This window comes from Thalia democratica, chromosome 6 (assembly GCF_965202585.1).
Source record: "Thalia democratica chromosome 6, ktThaDemo2.hap1.1, whole genome shotgun sequence".
Classification (NCBI taxonomy): Eukaryota; Metazoa; Chordata; class Thaliacea; order Salpida; family Salpidae; genus Thalia; species Thalia democratica.
The window spans coordinates 24,329,499-24,352,973 of NC_139170.1; the positions used below are offsets into that span (position 1 = coordinate 24,329,499).

Consider the following 23,475-nt stretch of genomic DNA (forward strand, 5'->3'; position numbering starts at 1 on the left):
ATTAGAAAGATTTTAAAGTATTAATAAAAAAATGACAAATTAAAACTATCAAGAAGTTTAACTAGATTTTATTGCTTATTTATAATAAATAAAAGTTAAGGCTTTTCAACAAACACATGAAAAAATATTCAGGAAATTGATTCAATATATTACTGCAGGTTGCAACCAAATAAAACAAAATTTAAAAGCTATGCAGTATTTTTTCAGTAATTTAAATCTATTAAAAAACAATTTCTTTACTTAAGGCCGACTTACTACTAAAAATGGTCAAAAAGGAGGTACACAAAAACCTTGAAGAAAATGAGAAAAGCCTGAAAAAATTTCTAAAAACCTAGGAGAATTTCAAAAAACCTAAAAAACTATTTAAAATACCTATAGCAACCATGTTAGTTTCCAAAAAGGATTTTGTAACCATTAAAATTGCTTTAAGATTAATAAAAAAATTAAATTTAATATTTTTAATTTGACTTTTTTTAATTTACTCAAAACCTTATAACAGCCTGTTAAAAACATAACAAAATATCATTTTTTGTCTTCTGCATTGTAAAGTATTGTAATAAATCATTGCATATCAGTTTTTAAAGAACTGAAAATATTTTTTATTAATATTATCTAATGTGCATAGAGTTTATATTCCAGTAATCTACTGTACACGTCGACTAAAAAGGTTGAGAACCATTCCTTTAGTATACAACTATTGCGACAAGTATTAATTTAAAACTAAAAAAACTTGAAAGTTTTTTTATTACAAAATTTGCTAAAGTTAGGCTGTTTAAGTTGCTTATCGTTAATCATTTTAAAATGTATTAACCAGTGTTTATTTCGGCAATCACCAACAAAGCTGAGATGTTTTGCGCCATCAATAATAAACAATGAACTTCGCCACACGAACAACAACATCATCCGAGACAACCCACGACCAGTTTTGTGTGGTCATGTTTATTGTTTATTGAAAAGTTTTTAAAGAAGAAAGTAACATTTAAGATTTTTGTGTCAACAACCGTTTGCAGATATTTTTTAAACGACTATTTTATTTAAATCTCTTCCAAAATCAGAAGACAAAGTAAACACATACATTAGCTTTTCAGTCTTATATAGTTGATCATTAAATGTTAAATTAATTGTAAAGTTATAGTCGTAAAAAATTTAAAAATTATTTATCTTAAAGAATGAGAAAAACCACCTAAATAAAAAATCGTAATTAATTTTAACTATATAAAGTATTAATACTATTTGCTTAGAAATTTAATTATGCCTTCAGTTTTAGTTAATCATTCCTGAATTTTTCTTTTTAAATTTTACAAGTGTGCATTTACTGATAGTTATAGTTTTATTTTATTTTCGCCGTTTATTGTAAACAAAACAATTTTCCACTCCTATGTTAAAGTATACGAGATCATTAGTTGTTTAAATAATAAAAAATTGAACAATTATAAACGGAAGGTATATAAAAAAAATAATAAGTAAAACAAAATAAAAAACTACGTATTGATTTTTTTTTGTTTACTTATTGCTTTTTTTATTTAACTTCCATTTATTTGTAGACTAACAAAATTAACCTCGCCTATACTATATCATACAATTTCTACTAAACAGTTGATCGCCTTTTTTAGTAACTAGTTTTATTTTTTTACCAAAACAGTTTAAAGAAAATTTGCAGCTTATGTTTTATTTTTTATTAAAGTTCAATACATGTTTAGTTCAGTTTAGTTATGCAATATCTTTCAGGGAGAAGTTGTTTGTAGAAATAGAGATAAAACTCTCAAAAATTACAATTTACGATATAGTATAAGCAGAGTGGTTTCAATATCTTGTAATGCATATTTACCTTCTCTTATTCTTGTTGGATATCAAAATGGAAGTATATCGCTTTTCATGACTAAATCAAGTATACTTTGTTTTAAATAGTATTTGTTTATACTTATGTGTTGAGTTTTATTTTACATGTATAGCTTTTAAGATAATAAACATTTAAAAAAAACTTAAATTTATAATCTTGCAATGATATTTTGCATATCAATAATTTTGTTGAATATTCTAAAGTTGAAGTATTGTATAAAATACCAATAGCATGACAAGTTAAATCAAAATTAATCTTTTTCTTTATAAGATTAAATGTTCTAAACTATTTTGATAGTTTTCCAAAAAAAAACATTTATTTCAATTAAACTTTAAATCATTCTAGAACAGGTTTTTTAAACTAATTTTCATAAATGCTCTTGCTTTTTACATTTTTATTAACCTTTTTTTACTCTTCAATACAAACCCCTGAATACCTAGTGTTAGTAAGTTCAGGGTGGCCAAAAACCTGGAAGATCCTAGAATTTTACAATTTAGGCAAAAAAAAAATAGAAAACTTAGAAAATTGTACTAAAATTTTGATAAAACCTTGATTTTGTACAAAAATCGTGAAAACCTGGAATTTTTTAAAGTTTAAATTTTTTAGCAATTTTCGTCTAATAAAAATTGTAAACATAATAATTTTTAGACTTAAAAAAGCAAACCATAAGTTTTTAATTGGTAATTGTTAAATTATTAGTTAGATTAACAATTTAATTGATAAAACTACACTTTTTCCTTGCATTTCCATTGTTTTGAACGTCATGTTAAGTCAGTCAACAAGAACCTATTTCTGTCTGATGCAACTTAATAGAGTTTGGATTAAGAGAAAACTAAAAACAAGAGCAGAACCAAACAAAAGTGTCTGATGAAATGTTTTATACCCAATGTATTTATAAGCAGATGTAATAAATCTAAACTTATTAGTAAAAATAGTACGTCATCTGTTGTGCCAAGTTTATTTAAAGTAGCTATATAACATTTTGGGGTACAAAATTTAAATAAAAATGTCGATATATACATTACATTATCTTTTAATAAAAAGAAAATTTTTCGAAACACACTTATCAACCTTTTTTGTGTTTTACTAAGCTATAAAATATAGTATTAACATGTATAGAAGCTAGATAATAGATAAGTCATAATGAGTTCAAATAAAAATGTGGAATAAATACTGTTTAGATAAGAATAAAGTAGCTATAATAAGTATCATTTAGTTAGGTTTAATGTTTGTATTTAATTATAGTTAATAGTTTGGATTTAGACTGGTATAAAACCGTACAAGTTTTTTTTTTTTTTAAGTTATCTAATATTTCTGGGTAGTTATAAAATTTTTTGATTAAGCGTTTTTGTTACGTTCTGTTTGTTAATTTAATTTTTTAAGATTACGTCATCTAAGGTTGATAAATAGTAATAAAAAATTAACAAATTAAAAATAACAACACATTTAAACTATATTGTATGGCTATATATGTTAAATATATTAACATACAGGCTTTTCAACAATCATATAAGAAAAACTTAGAAGAAATTGATTCAGAATAATAGTACTAGTTTCAATAAATTAAATACAACAAAAATTATATAATATTAGTTTTTTATAGTTTATATTGTTTAAGTCTAACAAATAACACCTTTCTAATTAAAGATTAAATTACTACTAAAATGTTCAATAAAAGATGTTTTTTTAAAACCTGGAAGAATTTTAAAAACCTAAAGAAAGTTTGCCAAAAACCAGTAGCCACCCTGTTAGTTTTTGAAGTCTTACTAGTTATTGCCCTAACTTTTTTTTTACTCATCATGACAAACCCAAGTTTTTAAGTGAGTTTTGTTAAAATTTCTACAACTGGTAAAAAATTCAAAGTTCCTCCCTTACACCTCTTACTAATTATTGCCCCCGACTTATAAAAATCGTAAAAAAAGGCAATTTTTCTCCCTTTGTGAGTCCCTGTTCTACTAAAACCACGCTTTTTAAAGTACAAAATCATCTTGTAATTTTATAGAAGTTCTTGTTTAATACTAACTATTATCTATATAAAATCATATACAGACAAAAAACTGCGTGCTTTAGAAATTTATCAAATAAATATTAAATTTTAGTTTTTGCTTTGAATTGGATCAATTTTTATAGACAAAAAGAAGTTTATAGTATGCTGATCTTAAAAACATAGTTCTTATTTTATAAAAACAAATTGTACAGTAATCTTCCTTTATTGTACCAACATATGTTTCTGTGTGTTAACGAATCAGCACACTTCAACTGGGTTCTGTAAAAAAATAATTACTGTAGTGAAAGAATAGAAGCATAGAATAAAGTAGATGTATACATGTTTTCATTAAAACAAAATAGTTTCTACAGATAATAATAGGTAAAATACTTAAAATTAAATCCGACTGTTATAAAACTATATAATATTTATAATTATTAAGTCTAAAATAAGTAAAGTAAACTAAAATACACAACAAAACAACAAATCATAATATAAACAAACCACTCACGTTAATGGAAAGAATAACTGATTCAAATTTTACTGTTGTCAATGAATGAACAAAATACATTCATTACATCTAATAATTACGTCATAATATAAATGAGGTTATTTCAACTATTTAACTTGTATTGCAAAGTTTGCTAATCTAGTTTTTATGTTTGTAATCTATTTTGAACAAAAATAAAACATCAACCATTAGTTAGTTAATCAATAAAAGTCACAGAAACTCGATGTAACATGTATATTATATATTAAATGCTTGTAAAGATTAAATGAAAGTTATATACAACTAGGAAGCAGTTTTAGTTCAAATGTAAAAATCAAAAATTTAAGAAAAACAAAGCACAAAAAAACCAAACTTGTTTTTGAGCTTACAAAGTACTGACTGATAATTAAGTTACAGCGACATGCACAAAATCACAATGACTTAAATTACATATATATTGTGTTTAATAATTATTAAAATAATTGATCGATAAAGAAGCAGTCGGGTGTTTAAATTAAATATCCCATACAGATATTTCAAATACTTTATAAGTAAACTTTGTTATGTTGAAAATTAAAATGTAAAACAACAAGGTGGCCATATGCTAAGTATAAACCTGCAATAAAAAGAGAGCTAGTAATTCACTAACTAATGGTTGATGTTTTATTTTTGTTCAAAATAAATTACAAACATAAAAACTAAATTGACAAACTTTGCAATACAAATTAAATAGTTGAAATAACCTCATTTATATTATGACGTAGTTATTAGATGTAATGAATGTATTTTGTTCATTCATTGACAACAGTAAAATTTGAATCAGTTATTCTTTCCATTAACGTGAGTGGTTTGTTTATATTATGATTTGTTGTTTTGTTGTGTATTTTAGTTGACTTTACTTATTTTAGACTTATTAAAAATATTATAAATAATATATAGTTTTATAACAGTCGGATTTAATATTAAGTATTTTACCTATTATTATATCTGTAATAAGTATTTTATTTTAATGAAAACATGTATACATCTACTTTATTCTATGCTTCTATTCTTTCACTACAGTAATTATTTTTTTACAGAACCCAGTTGAAGTGTGTTGATTCGTTAACACACAGAAACATATGTTTGTACAATAAAGGAAGATTACTGAACAATTTGTTTTTTTTATATTCCAGTGAAGATATTTCACTAGGATCTTTTGTTAGCAAACGATTAAACCTATATTTTTGAACAGTTAGTTCTTATTTTCTTCATTTTCTTATGCACAGTTGCCTTTAACATTTCAGTAAATCAGTTGTCTTCACGGTTTGCACGAAACCTAATTTGGATTGTGCTTTTTTTTTAATGCTGCACAGACCAAAAAAGTTTTTGATTTTATTAATTAGCTTCAAGCGATGTAACTCAAGATTACAGATAAATCCAGCTCTGATTATTTATTTTTCTTCTTTTAATCAACTGTTAAGTACACATTCAATCATTTTTCTTTTTATTATAATTTTCTTTAATTTAATGTAAGTTGCATCCCAGTAGTATAATCTTATCTTTTTTATCACTTGTGATTTTAAAAAGTTTAAAATAGTAGATATTTTTTATGTATCAAAGACATTTTGATAAATAACGTATATAGGTACACCTTTAGTGAATTGGAAGCTTGAAAGCTGTGATTTGAAATACTGTCACTGGTCTAGCATTAATCCTTCATTGTTTTTTGTACTTGATAATGAAGAAAATATTTACGTTTTCGACTTGTTAGATCAAAATTTATCTCCTCTTATAAAAGATCATTCAAACAAAAAGTAAGTTTAAAATTTTTACTCGTACGTTTTTTCTTTGAATTTTTTTTATACTCTGGCTGTATATTCTATATTACACAGTTTCCTATTCGGTGATAAGGCAGCTAAATTAAATAAACATTAGGTAAGTAACCGTGTTGTGCAAAATATTTTACTATGCACTGAAAATTTGTCAGTTTATTTTATAATTAGTTTTAACTTTTAATCCTATACTTACTTGAATAGAAAAATTAAATCATAATAATATATTCGTTCTTTAATTAAGTAAATCTATGTCTTAAGTTTAGCGTAAACATATTTTCTGTTCTATGATATTGTTCAGAAGTAGACCAGCAATTGCAGCAAATATAAGGAGCTACTTCTGAACAAAAGCAGAGTTTTTCACTGTCTTGTACAGTAGACTAATCTTCAAAAAAAATCCATCGGTTTCATTTCTTTACTTTTTCAAAGCGGTTTTCGAATAGATAAAATAATAGTTTACAAGTCCTAGGTGTTTTATATTATTTTAACCTTAACGTTGTATCATATTTCGTATTTACTTGAAAGCTTGTACCCAGTTTTGATTTATTTTGGTTTAGATTTTTTAAATTTTATTTTATCTTTTACTTTCGTTTTAACTTTTTAGTTTATTTATATTACTTTATTTCAGTTAAAAGTATTTCTTAAAGCGAGTTTCTGTTTAAAAAAATTATAGTAGAAAAATGATAGTTTTAATTTACATAAAACCTTTTTAGTGCAAAAATAATACATTAAACTATAAAATACTAATCTAGCAATGTTACGTAATTTTTAGTCTAAACTCTATATCGCTGCTTTTTTGATGTCATATACTTCTAAACTATATTGTTAATATAATATTGTTTATTGTGCAATGTTGGACTCAGGCATCAAAACCTGAGCCACTTAAATAGGGCACAGAATGAGAAAATTAAATAATTTTATATTCAACAAAAAATAAACATAAACAAAACATACAAAGTTAAAATTATAAAAAAACTCATTAATAAGTTTTAACTTATTTGCTTGATTTAAAAGGCAATAACTTAGTACATACAAACCATTTGTACAAAAATAATTAAAGTAAGTTAATAGTCTGTTAGGGGAGAGGCGTAGGGAAATAAAACTAATTAGTATTACAAATATAAAAATTAAGAAATCACTAGTTAATCCAGATGGAATAATTATTATAAAAATGTTATTTATTTTTCTTTTTTATGTATTGTTTTCGTGGAAAGTTACTGAATTTTACTGATACGTATATTACTTAAATTAAATCTTTTTAGTTTTAAGCGAAAATATTTCACCCTCTCACACGATACCACATCCTGTGGTAACTTGTTCCACATAGTCTTTGCTCTGTGAAAAAATGAACCTTGCTACTGACAGTTGTCAAAATTGTATTTATATGTTATTTTTCTATTCTTTCCTCTTAACTGATGTTTATTATGGGAATAACTGAAAAAAACCTTATACTTGCCATTAATAATGTTATAAAGCGTAAATAAATCTAATTCCCATTTTTTATATTCTAGAGAATTCAATCCAAGTTTAACCAATATATCACTATACGATCTATTGGATATGTTACAACGACTACATATCAAACGAGTAAATTTTCTTTCCACAGACTCAATTTTGTTAATGCCTTTTTTTAGTTAGGGTGACCAAAATTGTGTATTGCATTCAAGCATAGGACGAACGTATGTTAAAATTAGTTTTGTTAGGATAGTAGCTGAATTAGTTATAAAACTTTTTGATATTTGATATGATGAAACTTGTGCAACATTATATAAATAATTTATGTGTTCGTTCCATTTTAAATTTTCAGAGATATATATTCCTAGCTACTTAAAACTTAACTGGTGGTATCTTAGTGTTTTTGATTACAATTTAAAAGATCAATCGGGTCAAACGGTTTGTTTTTCTTAGTTGTTAAAATTTTACATTTTTTAGGATTAAAATCGAGTTTTCTTATTTCTAGCCATACGTAGATGAAATCTAGAGTAGATTGTAAAGAGATATTTGACTCACTAAAATTTTTTGTATCAACTGCAAATAAACTCATATCACTTTTAATATTAATGTTTGAACTAATATCATCAATGTAAATTAAAAAGAAGGGGACCAATTACACCACCTTGTAGTACTCCACTGTATATCGATAAAGGGTCTGACAGCGTATCATTAATGACCACTCTTTGTGATCTCCTAATTAAAAAATTATTGAACCACTTCACTAAGGATTCATGTAGGTCATACTAACTCATTATTTTTAATAATCTTTTGTGTGATACTGAATCGAAAGCTTTTTAAATATCATAAATATCAGTTTAAACTACTTTAATACATTTTTTTTTGAGGTAAGGATCTATCCATGACATCCATGAATGTAAGCATGTTAATTGTCGAATGTTTGACAAGCGGTAAGGGACAAAACCAAATTTTTTATCAGATAGTAAATTATAGTCAAAAAGATTATTTAGAATTTTTATAGATAGAGTTTAAAAAATCGAGAAAAGCCACTAGTCTAATATATTGGCCTATAGTTTAACGCATTGTGTTTGTTCCCTTTATTGTATACTGGGATGACAAAAGACATTTTCCATTGTTTTGGTACTTCAGCTAATTCTATAGAGCAATTGAAAATCAATTAAAGTAGAGAAGTTATTGATAGAATTGCATACTTAATAAAATAGGGCGGGATATTTACTGGGGTTCTAATGGTTTTATCTTTTAGGTGGTTAATTGAATTTTTAATGTCTTCAGAAGTTTTAAAAAAGCTTTGCATTTTACTTCAACTTATGTTAGTAGTTTTTAAATGTTTTCTTTACATTACTTTTAGTTTTATACTAAATTTTTAATACTAACATTGATATTTATTTATACGTCAAGTAAGTTGATATCATATTATTAGACTGTTGTTACTAAGTTCAATTTAGATTAACAACATTAAAGTAAAGCTTTTATTTTAAATAACTTATTTTAGATAAATTTTTGTAACCTGTTTGTAGTTATAAATGTATATATTTATAGATAAATTTTAAGTAAAACATATAGTGATTAATGTTATTTCTGAAATGTTTGTTTGTTTTTTGAACACTTACATATTTTAAATATGTTTTCCTCTGCTTAATTTATAAAATATCGAGCATTTCAAACTAAATTGAAATAACACAGCATGTTATCTATTTTTTAAATAGTTTACAATTAGGTCATAATGCACTTTTTTTGCTTCTTTGTTTCTAATGTACGTAAATGTTTACATTCTACGTAAATCTGCTCATATTTGTGTAGCGAAACGTCGTAACTTTTAAAGTACCTGCGTACAAAAGTAGTTTGTTGGATTTTCCAAAAGGGTTGTACTATAAAACTTAAAACCTTATTACGTTACCTCTGATAACCACAACAATTTGAAAAGTAATTTATATATTAAAATTAACGCCGTTTCTTTATTTCAAGGCCATAGGGTAGGGGGGGTTAACAATTTTTTTACAAAAACCAATACTGGCCCTTACATGAAAGTTAAAATTCTATACCACAAGATGCTTTTCACATAATATAAAAATTTAAATAACTTTTTAGATTAAGTCAGTTGTGTAAAAATACCGAAACAAACGTATAGCGTAAAAAATTTTCATCCTATATCTTATCAAAGTTTTAATAAAATTACTAAAAGTATATCTTGTTCTTCTTTACTTAAGAAGTTGAGTTCCTTTTTTAATGAAATATTCCTTGCATTATTAGAAAAATTCTATAATAACGATTGTAAAAAAAAATATTAATTTAATGACCAAAAAAAAACATAGATTTTTTAAGGGCAATTATATTTTTACTCATATTCAAAATTACAAGCTAATGGTTTGTCAATAAAGATGCTAGCGAAACAAGTTTACTGAAATTTGTCATTACTAATGTAATAAATTTTTATATTACTCCTAGTTTATATAGCTTTAAACATCTAAAACTGTATTTATATGATAAGTAGGGTGGCTTGGCGTTTAGCCAACAGATCCTTCGCTCTACTGAGCACAAAAGATAGCTTTTTTCAAGAAAGTGTTCAACGTTTAAAAAAGCCTACTGTTATCTAATATGAAAGTTCATTATCGTTAATAGTTAAATAGCGATGAAACCAATGCAAGTTGGATAAATCAAATTCATATATCAGTTTTAAACAGGCATATTTTCAAGTGGTTTTTACTGTATTTTTACACTATACTTTATCTATTTTTTACTATTTGTACAAATTAGTTATGTTGTTTTGAGGTTAAAATATCTGATAAAATATTATTTTATTAAAAATTACATGTAAAAATCAACCTTACCTATCCAAAAACTATTTTATAAATAAATTAAGTATTAAGATAAAATGATAGTTGTTTAATAAAACTTATAACAGTGATCTAAAAGTTTTAAACTAATACTTTTAGAATTTTTGTACATTTAACGTAAAATAAAATTAGACGATTTTAAAATAATTTTAATAAAAGCATAAATTAAAAAAAAAATTAAATTTCCTTACACAAAAGGATATTTTAACATATATCAACTTATTAATTGTTTCTATTTTACATATAAAGTAATAAAAAGTAGCATTTACTTACTTATAGTATAATAACAAATTGTATATTGAAAATAATTTAGACTTTTAGATATAAAAATGATTAAAACTGGTAAGCGAATATACTTTTTCTCTTAAAACAAAAAAGAAACTGTTTAAACGTAATGAAACAAATTTATAGATTTAAAGGTTAGAATTTGATCAATTTAAAAAACAAAAAAAAAATTATGTTTGAAATAAAAAAAAAATAAATAAACGTAATAACTAGAAATCATTTTTAGTAGTTATAAGTAATAGTTTTAAAAGTTTCAAATAAATGTTTTCAATAAATAGTCTTCAGTTAAAATAAACACGAAAAACTGTTTAAACGTCCTTAGTAGAACCCTTTTGTATATATTTAAGATCAGTAATTGGACGAGGCATGGCTTTATAGGCAATTTAAGTAGAGAATAAATGTACTTTTAACGTTTAATAGACACGAAAACAAAGTTATAGTATCCAAAATTCTAAAATGTTGTTTTAGTACATAAATTAGACAGACAGTTTTAATATTAAGTTTACAGTTTTATAAAAAAATTTAATAAATATACTTTTTAGTAACAAAAAACATAAAAACGCTTATAAAACTCTTATGTAGAATTTTTTAGCACAAAAGTTACAATAAATAATAAAAATGTAGTTTAAGCAGGTATAGTAAATAAACTTTAAATAAATATACTTTTTTACAGAAACAAAAACACAATTAAAGCGTCCTTAAAGTTATCTTAAACAAAGTTTTATGAAAAAACAATCAATTATTGTACTTAACAAGGAAAATAAATTTTCATAAAAAATTCTACCTATAGGCTACAATCCTTATTGACAAGATATATAACAATTCAGATAGTTCAATAATCCGTTCGGCAATTAAACTTTATAACAGTTTGTATAGGTAATATAATTTTCTATGACAATAAACAATTTAAAATGGTTTGGTAAGCAGTTATAAAAAAGATAATCTTACAAAGTACAAATTTTTTCGTAAAAAAAAATACAAAAAAACTCTTAAAACGTCCTAAGTAGAGGTTTTTATCACATAAATTAGAAAGCTAGTTAAAAAATGTAAGTTGAGCATGTTTAATAAAAAAATTACATTAAATGAACTTGCTTAAACAACCACAAAAGAACCTTTTAAAGTTGTTGTAAACAAATTATTAAAAAAAAAAAAGTTTGTATCTTATGTTTGTTTTATAAATTATTAATTTTTTTTGTTTTTTTTTTTTGTTATATTAGCAAAATAAACATATAATTAATTGTTTTAGCATATATTTCTTGAACTTACATCTAAGAATATAATTGAAGTGCAGAAATTTGTGAAAAATTTCTAAATTTATAAAAGCTAAATATGATACATTGTGCAAGCCTCGACGGCCGAGCGGTTATGGCGAATAGCTGTTAATCAGCGTCATCTGACCTGTGTGGGTTCCAAACCCAGCAGGGCAATATTTTTCTAAATGGTGATCTGCTTGGCCCACTACTGCTGATACTCACCTTTTGACTCAAAAAGTTTTGAGTCTAAAATTTTTGTTTTATTAAAAGTTGTTTTCTAATCAAGTTAGTAGAGGAATCAGATTAACTCTGCTGATTTAAAACAGGGTTAATTGAAATTACCTTACTGAAATTTAAAATTAACTAAAAGTAGATATCCTCCATCTTTTTTAAAGCAATATACTTTAAATGATTTCATAAAAGCAAATTTAAATTGTATGAGCCAAGAAACAAACAAACTGTTACTAAGGCTATTATAAAGAGGGGTCAATCAATTTTGTAAAGAAAATTTAACACTAGGTGTTAAATGAAAACCTAAGTATTACCTGTAAGTCTGTCGGAATAAATACAAAAATTTGAAACTTTGGCAGAATAGAGTTCATATTAAACTATTTAACTAATCACTATCAATATTTAAAGTTGTTTACAATAAAAAAAACTTTTATGGTATATACCTTAAGCTTTTAAATGTTATGTGCTAACTAAATTTATTAACTATATATAAACTGGGATATATATTAACTAAATATCTATTACAAATAATGAGAACTTCAACTAAACAAATGGACTTAAAATACTATAATATTCACACTATTATCACATTCTTAGATTAGGTTAATATCAATTTTTTTTATCTATGTGCTGTTAACTGTGTTACCATTACTACTGTTTATAAATTCAAATATTATAAAATTTTATTATTTCACTCAAAAAAATTTATGTTGTGTTTAGCTGTTAGCATCAATTTATACGGTTGAACGATTTTACCTCATTTAAAAAAGCTATCTTTCGTGCTTAGTAGAGCGAAGGATCTGTTGGCTAAACGCCAAGCCACCCTGATAAGTATATAGCATTTAATAGAACTTCAGTTTAAACTTATTAATTTATTACTTAAAGCTTGTTGATTTACTCCAGCTTCACAATTTTAACAGTCGGATTATATAACATATATTGTTTCTACTATTAAATATTAATCTATAGCAATTATGGCTTTTATTTAAGTAAATACACATATTCAATTACTTTATATTGAACTCTTTTTTTGCAGTAATTATATTTGAAAACTGTGAAGCTTGTGTTATCTTGTACAACATATAAACACATATGTTAGTTCAATAAAGAAAAGTACTGTGAAATTTTTTTTTAATTATATCTTTACTCATTTTTTATGCCAACAATAGGATCGTTTATTATAAAGTTAACATTAAACTAAGAAAGTTTGAGAATGATTGCCTAAACATTGAAGAAGAATATATGATTTTAATGAAACATTTTTTTCGCCTTTCTATTGGTTCCTTCCACGAGGAATCTATCATACTCTGCGACTTTTTACCCTTGTATCTCAAAAAAATACTTTTTATTCTAAAAAATGGTAACGATTAACTGTAAGCTAGGTTAAAGATCTTTAAAATAACATAAACATATAAAAAAAGCCTTACCCCACTATGGCCAAAAAGTAATTACACAGTTTTATAGGGTTCTGAAAAAATTAAAGTTTGTACTAAAAAGTTCTTTTCGTTTATTTAAAGCTAGATTTGGGTTTAATTTTGAGATCGCATATTTTTTCTATGCTGTAAAGATTGAAGCCGTGTTTTAAGTTTTTTTGTCCGTGTTAAAATTTTCAAATTAGTACTAAAGCCTTTATATATATCTTTTTAGTGCCAAACATATTTTAAAATCGTAATTTTAGGTTTGTATTTGATTTTGTTAAAGGAACATTTTTGCCGTGTGAACCTACTTTTAAACGATAAATCTGATGACCCTACATACTGCCTACTTTTCTCCGATGTTATTGCCGTTTATTGTTAATAAACAATTGCCATCCGTCATGCATTTATTTCTATAGTTGCATTGCCTTGGTATAATATATATTGCATTATAGCTTATGCATTTAACTATTTTATGACTTTATATTTAAAAATCAGCAAGTAATCAATTATATTGAAGTTTACTATAACTTATGGTCCTCTATTTTAGTGGTCTTCACGTCGATTGAATTATATGCTCACTAATCTCGAATAAGAAAGTCTATACACTATAAGAAGGGGGGTATGTTATTTTTGATTTTTTTGAGTACAACTTTGGTTACCCCCTAAAAAGGTTCTAAATTGTGTTTAAAGCTCACAAAAAAATTTTGGTTGAGTTGTCTCACTCAGAAAGCTAGCCACCAAAGGTTTTGGATTGAAAATTTGTCGAAGATTTTTGGGTAGCTTGGAAAATCTGAAAATAAACCTGTAAAATGCTGAGTCAGTAAAATTTTTAATTATTTTTTTGTTATATTTTTGGGTAAGGTGGGTTAAGGATAAGGTCACACATAAAAAATTTTTTTTTATGTTTTTCTATTATCTTTTAAAAAATTTGCTGACTCAGCATTTTACAGGTTTATTTTCAGATTTTCCAAGCTACCCCTGAACCCAGCTGTAGTAACTGTATTTTGTTTCCATTCTTCAAAGAATTTTCTAATGGAAAACTAAAACTTACTCTTTGTATTGTAAATTGTGTTTAAAAGTCACAAAAAAAGTTTGGTTGGGTTGACTTTCCTCAAAAGCTAGCCACCAGGGTCAAAGAAGGATTTTCTAGTCCTTCTATTGGGCAAAAATTGTCCGAAGTGAGCAATATATACACGAAAAAGAGGTAACTAAATAACAGTAATAAAAGTTTTTTAAATGTTTATGTTAATAACTAATCATATTCATTATTTTTTCAAATGCTGTGTTTAAGCTTGTGATAGTTTCATTATTTATACAGCATTGTATTTGACTTGAGCAAAAGTATGAAACATCAATGCTTTCATTAATGATCTGATAATTGTCTATTAGTAGTTTAATAACCTTAGACATTTCAGGAGATATCCAAAATGACCTTCTTTGCTGTGATTAACTTTTTTAAAATATGATAGTAAAAAGTTGTAACTACTGCAAATTTCTACCACATTAGCTAAATTCCAATCAAACTTATCTATCAATCCAAAATAGAGCAACATAACCACCTGGCCTGAAACACGTTCAATTTGTTTGCTTTTTAGATAAATTTTCCTAATTTAATGCTTTAAGAACTTTTTGTAAGTCTGTAATTGTAATTGATATTTGTGAATGTAAGTTATCTAAGTCTGAGATTAGATTTTTACAAAACTCATCAGACTTCAAGTTTCTTCCTGCGCTTTTAAACCTGAAAATTGAAGAGCTTGGTTTTTATGTTAGAATGCCTTATCTGTACTATCAGTCATTACAGAATTAACCTTTTCAACTATGACTTTTGCAAAATATTTGTAGCCTGTGGTAGCTAATAATATTTTTATTTTTGAATTCTCAAGCTCAGCTAGACTTTCACAAGACTCTGTAAAAAATCTCATGGTTAGTAAAGTCCGTTGCTTTCCTGAATTGTGACAGATTAAGTTACAAAATTGCTAACTCCACTCATTCCAAATCCATCATTGAAGTATACAGTATTTGAGTTGTTTCTTATAATCATTTGTTTAGTAGTTGAGCAAATAACTATTGCTTCTACATATGAATCTAGTCTGTTAGTATTGCAAGATTCTGGCAAAGTTTTCATATCATATGGTTTTGTAGATTTTTAAACTTTCCTTTTCTTTTGATATTTTCCATTTTCTTTGAACAAATGATGAGCAATATCCTTTTTGTGGAAACTGACATATTTTTTAAAATTATAAGTCTTCATCAACCATTTTTACACCCTACAGGTCAGAGTTGTTAAAATGCTAACAATTACTATGGTAATTCAGCAATGAAGCGTATAAACTTTGGTTTGTTTTAAGTTAGTAATTTCACGCTCGAGTAAACAAAGCAGAGCTTTTTAACATGTCTGCTACAGGTTTCCCAAGTATTTCACATTAACTATGACGCCAAAAAGAGTATGCACTGATTCTCAAAAAACATTCAGGTATTATATAATTCTACTCTTTTCTTGTAAGAAAACTTTACCAATGCTCTGTAGGACTCACGAATAGATTTAAGTTTTATCTTTACTGCATTTAATGACTTTATATACACAGAGCAAAAAAAAACAATGAAAAACTAAGTTGTTAACCGCAATGTTTTTCCAAACTATTGGTATTGACTAACCTCTATTTGCTTTATATTCAGTTAAAATAACAGTTGAAACATATCATTACAGAGAACAAGTTTTTAATTAAAAATTTCTTTAAAGAGTGGAAACAAAATACAATTACTACAATGGGTATAAGGGGAAGCTTGAAAATCCTACAATTAAAGTTTTGCAGCCAACTTGCAAATTGCTGAGTCTGCAAAATTTAAAAATAAAAATAATTATTTTTAAGTTTTTTGAAATCTATGCCCTTATTTATCCCTATCCCAACTTACCAAAAAGTATAACAAAAAAATAAGTTTGAGTGTTAAAAGTTTAAAAAATAATTAAAAATTTGGCTGACTCAGCAAATTTTGGCCCAAAAATTTTCGACAATTCTCCAATCCAAAATCTTTGGTGGCTAGCTTTAGGAGTGATGTAAGTAATTTAATTTCTCCTAGTATTTGAGAAACAAATAACTTAGAAACGCTATTATTATTTTAGGTAGTTGCCCTTATGTTTATGTGAAAAGTAATGATCTACCAGATCAACAAATTAGGACTCGGCCAGGTCCAAATCTGTTTTTTAAATTAACAACTCTATAATAAGTAGTATTCACAACATTTAGTATTATATTAAACTACCTTTTTTTTTTTTAAAACTAAATTAGGGATTGGAAGAGTTTTTAATGAAAAATAACAAATATTATTTGTAAACTCAAAATGCATTTAGATAACCTAACTTTATTATTGTTGTACACTAGAGCAAATTTAGTTGAAACGTTAATGAAAAATTCATCAAATTTAAATTATAAAACCAAACCTTTTTAAATGTTTTTTGTAAGCAATATTTCAAATAATTTTTTTTTAACAATCTTTAAAGAAAAATTTTGAGTTATTGAAAAACTAATATTAAAATACTTAAGTATTACTTAAAAAATTAGTAAAAATGCTAGTAATAAATAAACATTTCGGGTATTTGTGTAGTTTTTGCTAGCCACATAGTAACAAAAATTTTGAAGAATTTCTAATAGGTTTTGAACTAAAAAATAGCAAAACCTGGTTGCATTTTAACTAACATAAATTCTTAAATAGTTTAAGCAAAATAAAAACAAAGCCAGTTTTGAAACCAAAAATCTTATTCTATTCAAACATGTATAACACCTGATTTTATTTTCTGTTCAACAAAATTATTTTTCTGTAGTTAAATACTGCTTGACCCCTCTTATCAGCCCACTGTCTAATATACATCATCTACAATTTTCTAAAGCAATATTGTAGTGAGTTTTTTTATACTTGATGGTTTACTTAAATCTTTACAGAAACGTTTTGAACTGTTGCTCTTTTGAATTGATCTATTTATAAAATTAGGATCCGGATATTCGTAAAAAAAGGCCGGATACGGTAGATGGCTGAATAAAAGACTTCTCAATATTAAAAAAAATTTTATAATATCCAACAATGTCGTTAACATTCTTCCCTAGTTACTAGACTAAAAACCAAAGTTAAAGCGATATACAAAAGCACGTACTGTCCCTCGCATTTATCTTGCAGCTGTCGTTCTGAGCAATTCATATTAGTGCAAGAACGTTTTGACATTGCAACTCAATATACAGTCAGCTTCTGCAGTCGAGGAAGAACTACATGTGCAAAAGCTTTATTGTTACCCAGACTAGGAGCCTCACTGATTTCCTTCGAAATTGCCTCCGTCTCAGGCTCGGCAACCTAGTCAGATTCCAGATTAGCAGTAGTCTCGAAACAACTCATTTCGGTTCGCGAACGCGTGCGAGGGGGTTTTAGTTTTAATGCCTTCTTTAGGGGTTTTAAGGACATAACTATATAATTTATATAACTAGATATAATAAAACTAAGTAATGTTGTTTTATTATGTACAAGTAAACGCAATAACAGCTTGCAATAAATCTAAACACTTAAAGTTAGTAATTAAGAAGGGGAAACGTGCTCTGGATTCCCTCCTTGACGTGTTACTGGTCTCCGGTCGCTCAGTTTCTGGCACTCGACGTTGGTCTGTCTAGTGTACAGAATCTTGATGAACGTTTGCTTGGTCTTCTTTCCGTAATCGGAGCGTGGCGATAAAGTACAATATTAAATAGGCACGATGATGTAAATATATATAAATATTTCAATAAAAATACAATATTAAATTGACACGATAATATAAATGTGTATAAATATTACGATGGAATTGACTAAATGTAAGAAACAACTTGTTCGTAGAAGTGTAGCTAAGGTTGACGCCACAGTCTGTGTGGGCTTACTCGATAAGATGAATATTCAAGTTTGTTTACTTGAACGCTGTGGACTCAATTGTGGAACTCAATATAGAGTTATTTGATGAAAGAGTATTTGCAGTACTTTAGTTTATCGATGCCACAGAATGCGTGGGCTTCTTGTATTAGGTGGCTGTTGAAATCTTCTTGCTTGAAGATTGGCGGTAGATGTTTTCTATCAAAATATGGCGGCGGTCGCTATTTCTTCTGCGTAGCAGAATGTCGCTTCGTGCTTGTTTCGAGGTGGAATGCCTCATTCTCGCTCTGATTGGGCGTATATATAGTTTTTCGATTCTTTTTCTAGAATTTCCGTTGGACTTAAGATCACGCGATCTCTCATTTCCCCTTAGCCAACACCCGCAAACAAGCTATTTCCAGTTCAATCAAGAAATTAGAAACAAAAATCATTTTAACTTAGCACTTATTTTGGAACTAGTTTTATTTATTTACTTGTTGTAATTTTAAAGGGAAACATAATATCAAGTGAAAACATTAATTTCTAAAAACTATCAAAATTTTGGACACTTAAAGGAAAAAAAGATTTTGCATAAGTGTCCAACAGCTTAACAAGCAATTCTAAGAAGTTAAGTTTATCTGTGGTTGTTGCAATCCAACCTAGGACCTTTGTCTTTTATACCAGGCTATAACATGACATTCCCCATGTATTTTGCACCATTTTTCCCCCTATCATTTGATCAAAAAATTATGCAGAAGAAATTATAAGCAGGACTTGCAAGTCGGCTGGTATGCAGTCACTACCTGTTTTCCATCAAGCCATCTTAGTAATAGCTTTTATGATTTCTTCAATAATCCACTCGTTATCCAGGTCATCCACCATTGGCAGACTACCCCTATGCTAAAGTGTGTTGTCAGTAAAATTATGTATCTATAAACCTGTTCTGATGTTTCTACTATGCGAGATTACTTTAGTTTCAGGTTGCAAATGTAACATAAATTTTTATGCAGTTATGTCTGTTTTTACAATTTCTTCATAAACTGTGTTTTCGCCTCTGTCAGCATCAGCTTAAATACTAGCGCTAACTTTTAATTAAAACTCTTGGCACAACTAGATGTCCTTCTAAAAGTCTTTCTAGGTTCACTCAGTCTTGTAAGACTCGTGCTACTTTGGTCGTGTTAATAATTACTTTATAAAATGAAGCAACACATAGATGTTTTCATCAAACTATTCTTGGTTTTTTATATTATATTTTTATTTATTATATTATATTTTTATTTATTTATATTATATTTATTTTTTATTATTATAAGTTTTTTCGTTCTAAAAGATATCACAGATTCTGGTATATACTTTTTTGGGTCCAAGACTTAATCAAAACCATTAACAACGCATTGAATATAAGCAAAGTTTTATAGAGCTGGTGCCAAGATAGCTACAAACCATAAGGAAAAAATATATACTTAGTTTTAACAGCTATGCTAATTCACAAAAAAAAAATTATTAAAGGGTCTAATTTTTTATGTAAAGAAAAAATCATTTTGTTAAATACACAACATTTTTCTAACTGTCATGTAGAAATATATATTACCACTTTTTTTATATGCTGATTACTAAAACTGCATTTAAACATATACAAACAATAACTAAATGTAACAAATACTTATACATGTTAAAAATATTTTAATAATTTTCATTATTACCCGAGTTTTCAATTTCTGCAGGGTTTCTCAGATTTGCTTAAACAAAGAAATCATAAAAAAAGCAAAACTAGTGAGTTTTTTATGTAATTTTATTTTTTGTAAAAGTTTATAATTACATATCATACAGTATGATAATTAAAATAATTACAGCTGGTGTCATATACGGATGGTAGTTTTGATTTACACGAGATATCTAGTGAATTGCGCTCCTTCAAAGAAGATAACATGCTCGATACATTTATTTCATCTATACTTAATTAAATATGCTTCCTACCTTTTTTGCTCAGTTAATAAAAATTGAATTGTTTTTATTTTATTCAAGCATTGTAATTTCTGTATTAATAAAAAATTACCAAGAGATTGTTTGCTCGTTATTTTTCACGCTGAGCATGATGACATTATTAGTGGTAATTTTAAACCGCGGTGAAGGTTTTCTGGTAGGTATCTTAGCTAAATTTAGGCTGGAGGGGGGTTTATAATTAGGATCCATGAGCTAGAATTAGCTTTGAGTTTAAGATAATTTCTATCACTTACATAAAATTAAAGCAAGCAAAAAATGTTAAATAACGAATTTATTCAGCTATAAAATCAGTACAAATTGATACAAACGTAGAAAATTGTTAATTTAATCAAAAAATTTAGCAGTACAACAATTTCAATTAATTTGCAAATAACAGCATTTAAAAATTTTTATTTTTATTAAAACTGCTAGGCAAACAGACCGTAAATTTGGCTGCAATACACTTATCAATGAACTAACTTCCATATCAAATACTCAGAACCAAATATCCAAACTTGTGGTCAAATAAATAGTAAGCTTGACTAAAAATAAGGTATCAATGAATTGAATTCCAAATTAACTACTAAGAACTATATATCCAAACTTGTGGTCAAATCAGCAGTAAACTTGACTGCAAATCAGTTATCAATGGAATGAATTCCCAATCAACTACTCAAAACCAAATATACAAATTTGTGGACTAAAAAGCAGTTATCAATGAATTAAATTCCAAATCAACTACTCAGAACTAATATCCAAACTTGTGGTCAAATCAGCAGTAAGCTTGACTGCAAATCAGTTATCGATGAATTTTATTCCCAATCAACTAATCAAAACCAAATTCACAAATTTGTGGACAAATAAGCAGTAAGCTTAATTGCAAATCAGTTATCAAAGGATTGAAATCCCAATCAACTACTCAAAACGAAATATACAAACTTGCGGACAAAGAAGCAGTAAGCTTAACTGCAAATCAGTTATCATTGAACTGTTTCAATTGAAGTTACAACAACAACAATGCTTTTTGTACTTAATTTACAATGACTTGCAATTATTATGTTTGTTGGTTAATGATTGTACATTAAATTTCATTTTGATATTCATAAAACTTCCTTATTATCAAGGATGCATTACAACGCTAGTTATCCTCAACTTAGTTTTTAGTTTATGTTTTAAGCACATTTTTCAAAATATTTATATTTTTAAATGAGCTCTTTACATTTCAGTAAATAGAACAGTCTTGTTTAGTTAAGACAAATAACTGTACAGAAATTTATTTATAAAATAATACTTTACTCAATTTCAATTATAAATTTTATTAACAATACAATGTTTCACTGGGTACTATTATAGGAAGGTTTTTGAACGTATTTATATACCATTTGCAACTTAATATCAATAGATTATTCATTTTGTTTCATATTTTATTACACAAAGCTTTTCAAAACTATACGAGTTTCATTCTCAAGTGATAAATGTTAATGAAGTTTGAAAAAATTTTTTTGAAGTAAACAGCTTAAAAAATAACTTTAAATTATGACGTATGAATAAATTCAAATAAATACAAAATTTATAAACTTAGCAAGTAAAACTAAAGTAAAGGTATGTTTATTAATAAATTGTTAATAATTCTGCTTTTCCATTTAATGCTATTTACGTATTTAAGTTAGGTCGCTCTTCCTCAATCAATATTGATTCCAGGCTGTAGAGTTCGCTTTGTTTACATCGTTTCAAAACTTTAAAGTTTTAAGCAATGTCAGAGTTTTGACAGTCTGTACAATTAAAAAGGTGTTCAAAAATAGCGCTGTTTTTATCTGTTCCGCAGTGGTCTGTAATTCGTCGGAATATTTGCCGTGATGTTTCTCCAATGTAAGAGATGCTCTGATCTGCATAGCAAGTGTATTTATAAATAAAATTAATAATAATTTAACTTTAAAGTTTTGAAACGATGTAAACGAAGCGAACTCTACAGCCTGGAATCAATATTGATTGAGGAAGAGTGACCTAACTTAAATACGCAAATAGCATTAAATGGAAAAGCAAAATTATTAACAATTTATCAATAAACATACCTTTGCTTTAGTTTTACTTGCTTAGTCTCTAAACTTTGTATTTATTTGAACTTATTCATACGTCATAATTTAAAGTTATTTTTTAAGCTGTTTACAAACCAAAACTTTTTTCAAATTTCATTATCATTTATCACTTGAGAATGAAACTCGTACAGTTTTGAAAAGCTTTGTGTAATAAAGTATAAAACAAAATGAATAATCTATTGATATTAAGTTGCAGATGGTATATAAAAATTTTTCACTCGTTTGACTAGTTTCAAGCGAGTGAAACATTGTATTGTCAATAAAATCTATAGCTGATCATTCTCCTTTTATTTAAGTTCAGAACTTTGTTAGCCATCTTTAAAGTATAAAGTACACTTAACTCAATTTATAATTTTAACAAAATTCTCAGTTATGATAAATATCTAATAGAGTCTAAATAAGACATTATTCTGATAAAAACAACTACATAATTTTTTTTGATAATTTTGCAGAATAAATAAGTAATATTTAATTCTTTAAAAATTGTTTAAACTTGTATGACGTAATTTAAATTTTATAGATAATATTTAATTATTTACAAGAAATTAAAATTAGTTTTCAAGCTTTAAAAATAGTTTAGTTTTTTATTAAAATTAAATTTAATACTTGAAGTACAGATAACCTTTTTACTATTTTTTACACTATGCTATGTTCATTATATTTTACACAGCCAAATTTTGTTTTACTTTAAAATCTTCTTATAAATTCTCATCGCTTTTTAAAAAGCATAAGCTTCTTGTATATTTTGATATTATAAAGTCTACAAAGATGATATACATTATTACCATTTTCCTAGAATATCTGAAAAATCACTGGATTTTACTTCTATGCCTAGTTTTGGAAATTTTTGTAATAATATAATATAAAAAGTTTTTTGTTTAGCAAAGTAAAATTATATTTATGGATTT

At 26.2% G+C, this 23,475-nt stretch overlaps 1 protein-coding gene across 1 annotated transcript; it reads left to right on the top strand.

Annotated features, from left to right (window-relative positions):
- Positions 1–1,651: 1,651 nt before the first annotated feature.
- LOC145839414 (cytoplasmic dynein 2 intermediate chain 1-like) lies at positions 1,652–20,541 on the top strand. Its single transcript, XM_082946987.1, has 4 exons — positions 1,652–1,888; positions 5,945–6,113; positions 20,213–20,261; positions 20,342–20,541. Exons 1-4 carry the CDS (start codon positions 1,876–1,878, stop codon positions 20,450–20,452), a joined length of 342 nt encoding a protein of 113 aa, XP_082803113.1. The 5' UTR covers positions 1,652–1,875; the 3' UTR covers positions 20,453–20,541.
- Positions 20,542–23,475: the final 2,934 nt, after the last annotated feature.

Bases quoted from the DNA above. Each gene is read 5' to 3' on its own strand.
- LOC145839414 (XM_082946987.1), top strand. The intron at 6,114-20,212 runs GTAAGTTTAAAA...CAATTTCTGCAG, and splicing joins AAAGATCATTCAAACAAAAA to GGTTTCTCAGATTTGCTTAA. The intron at 20,262-20,341 runs GTGAGTTTTTTA...AAATAATTACAG, and splicing joins TCATAAAAAAAGCAAAACTA to CTGGTGTCATATACGGATGG.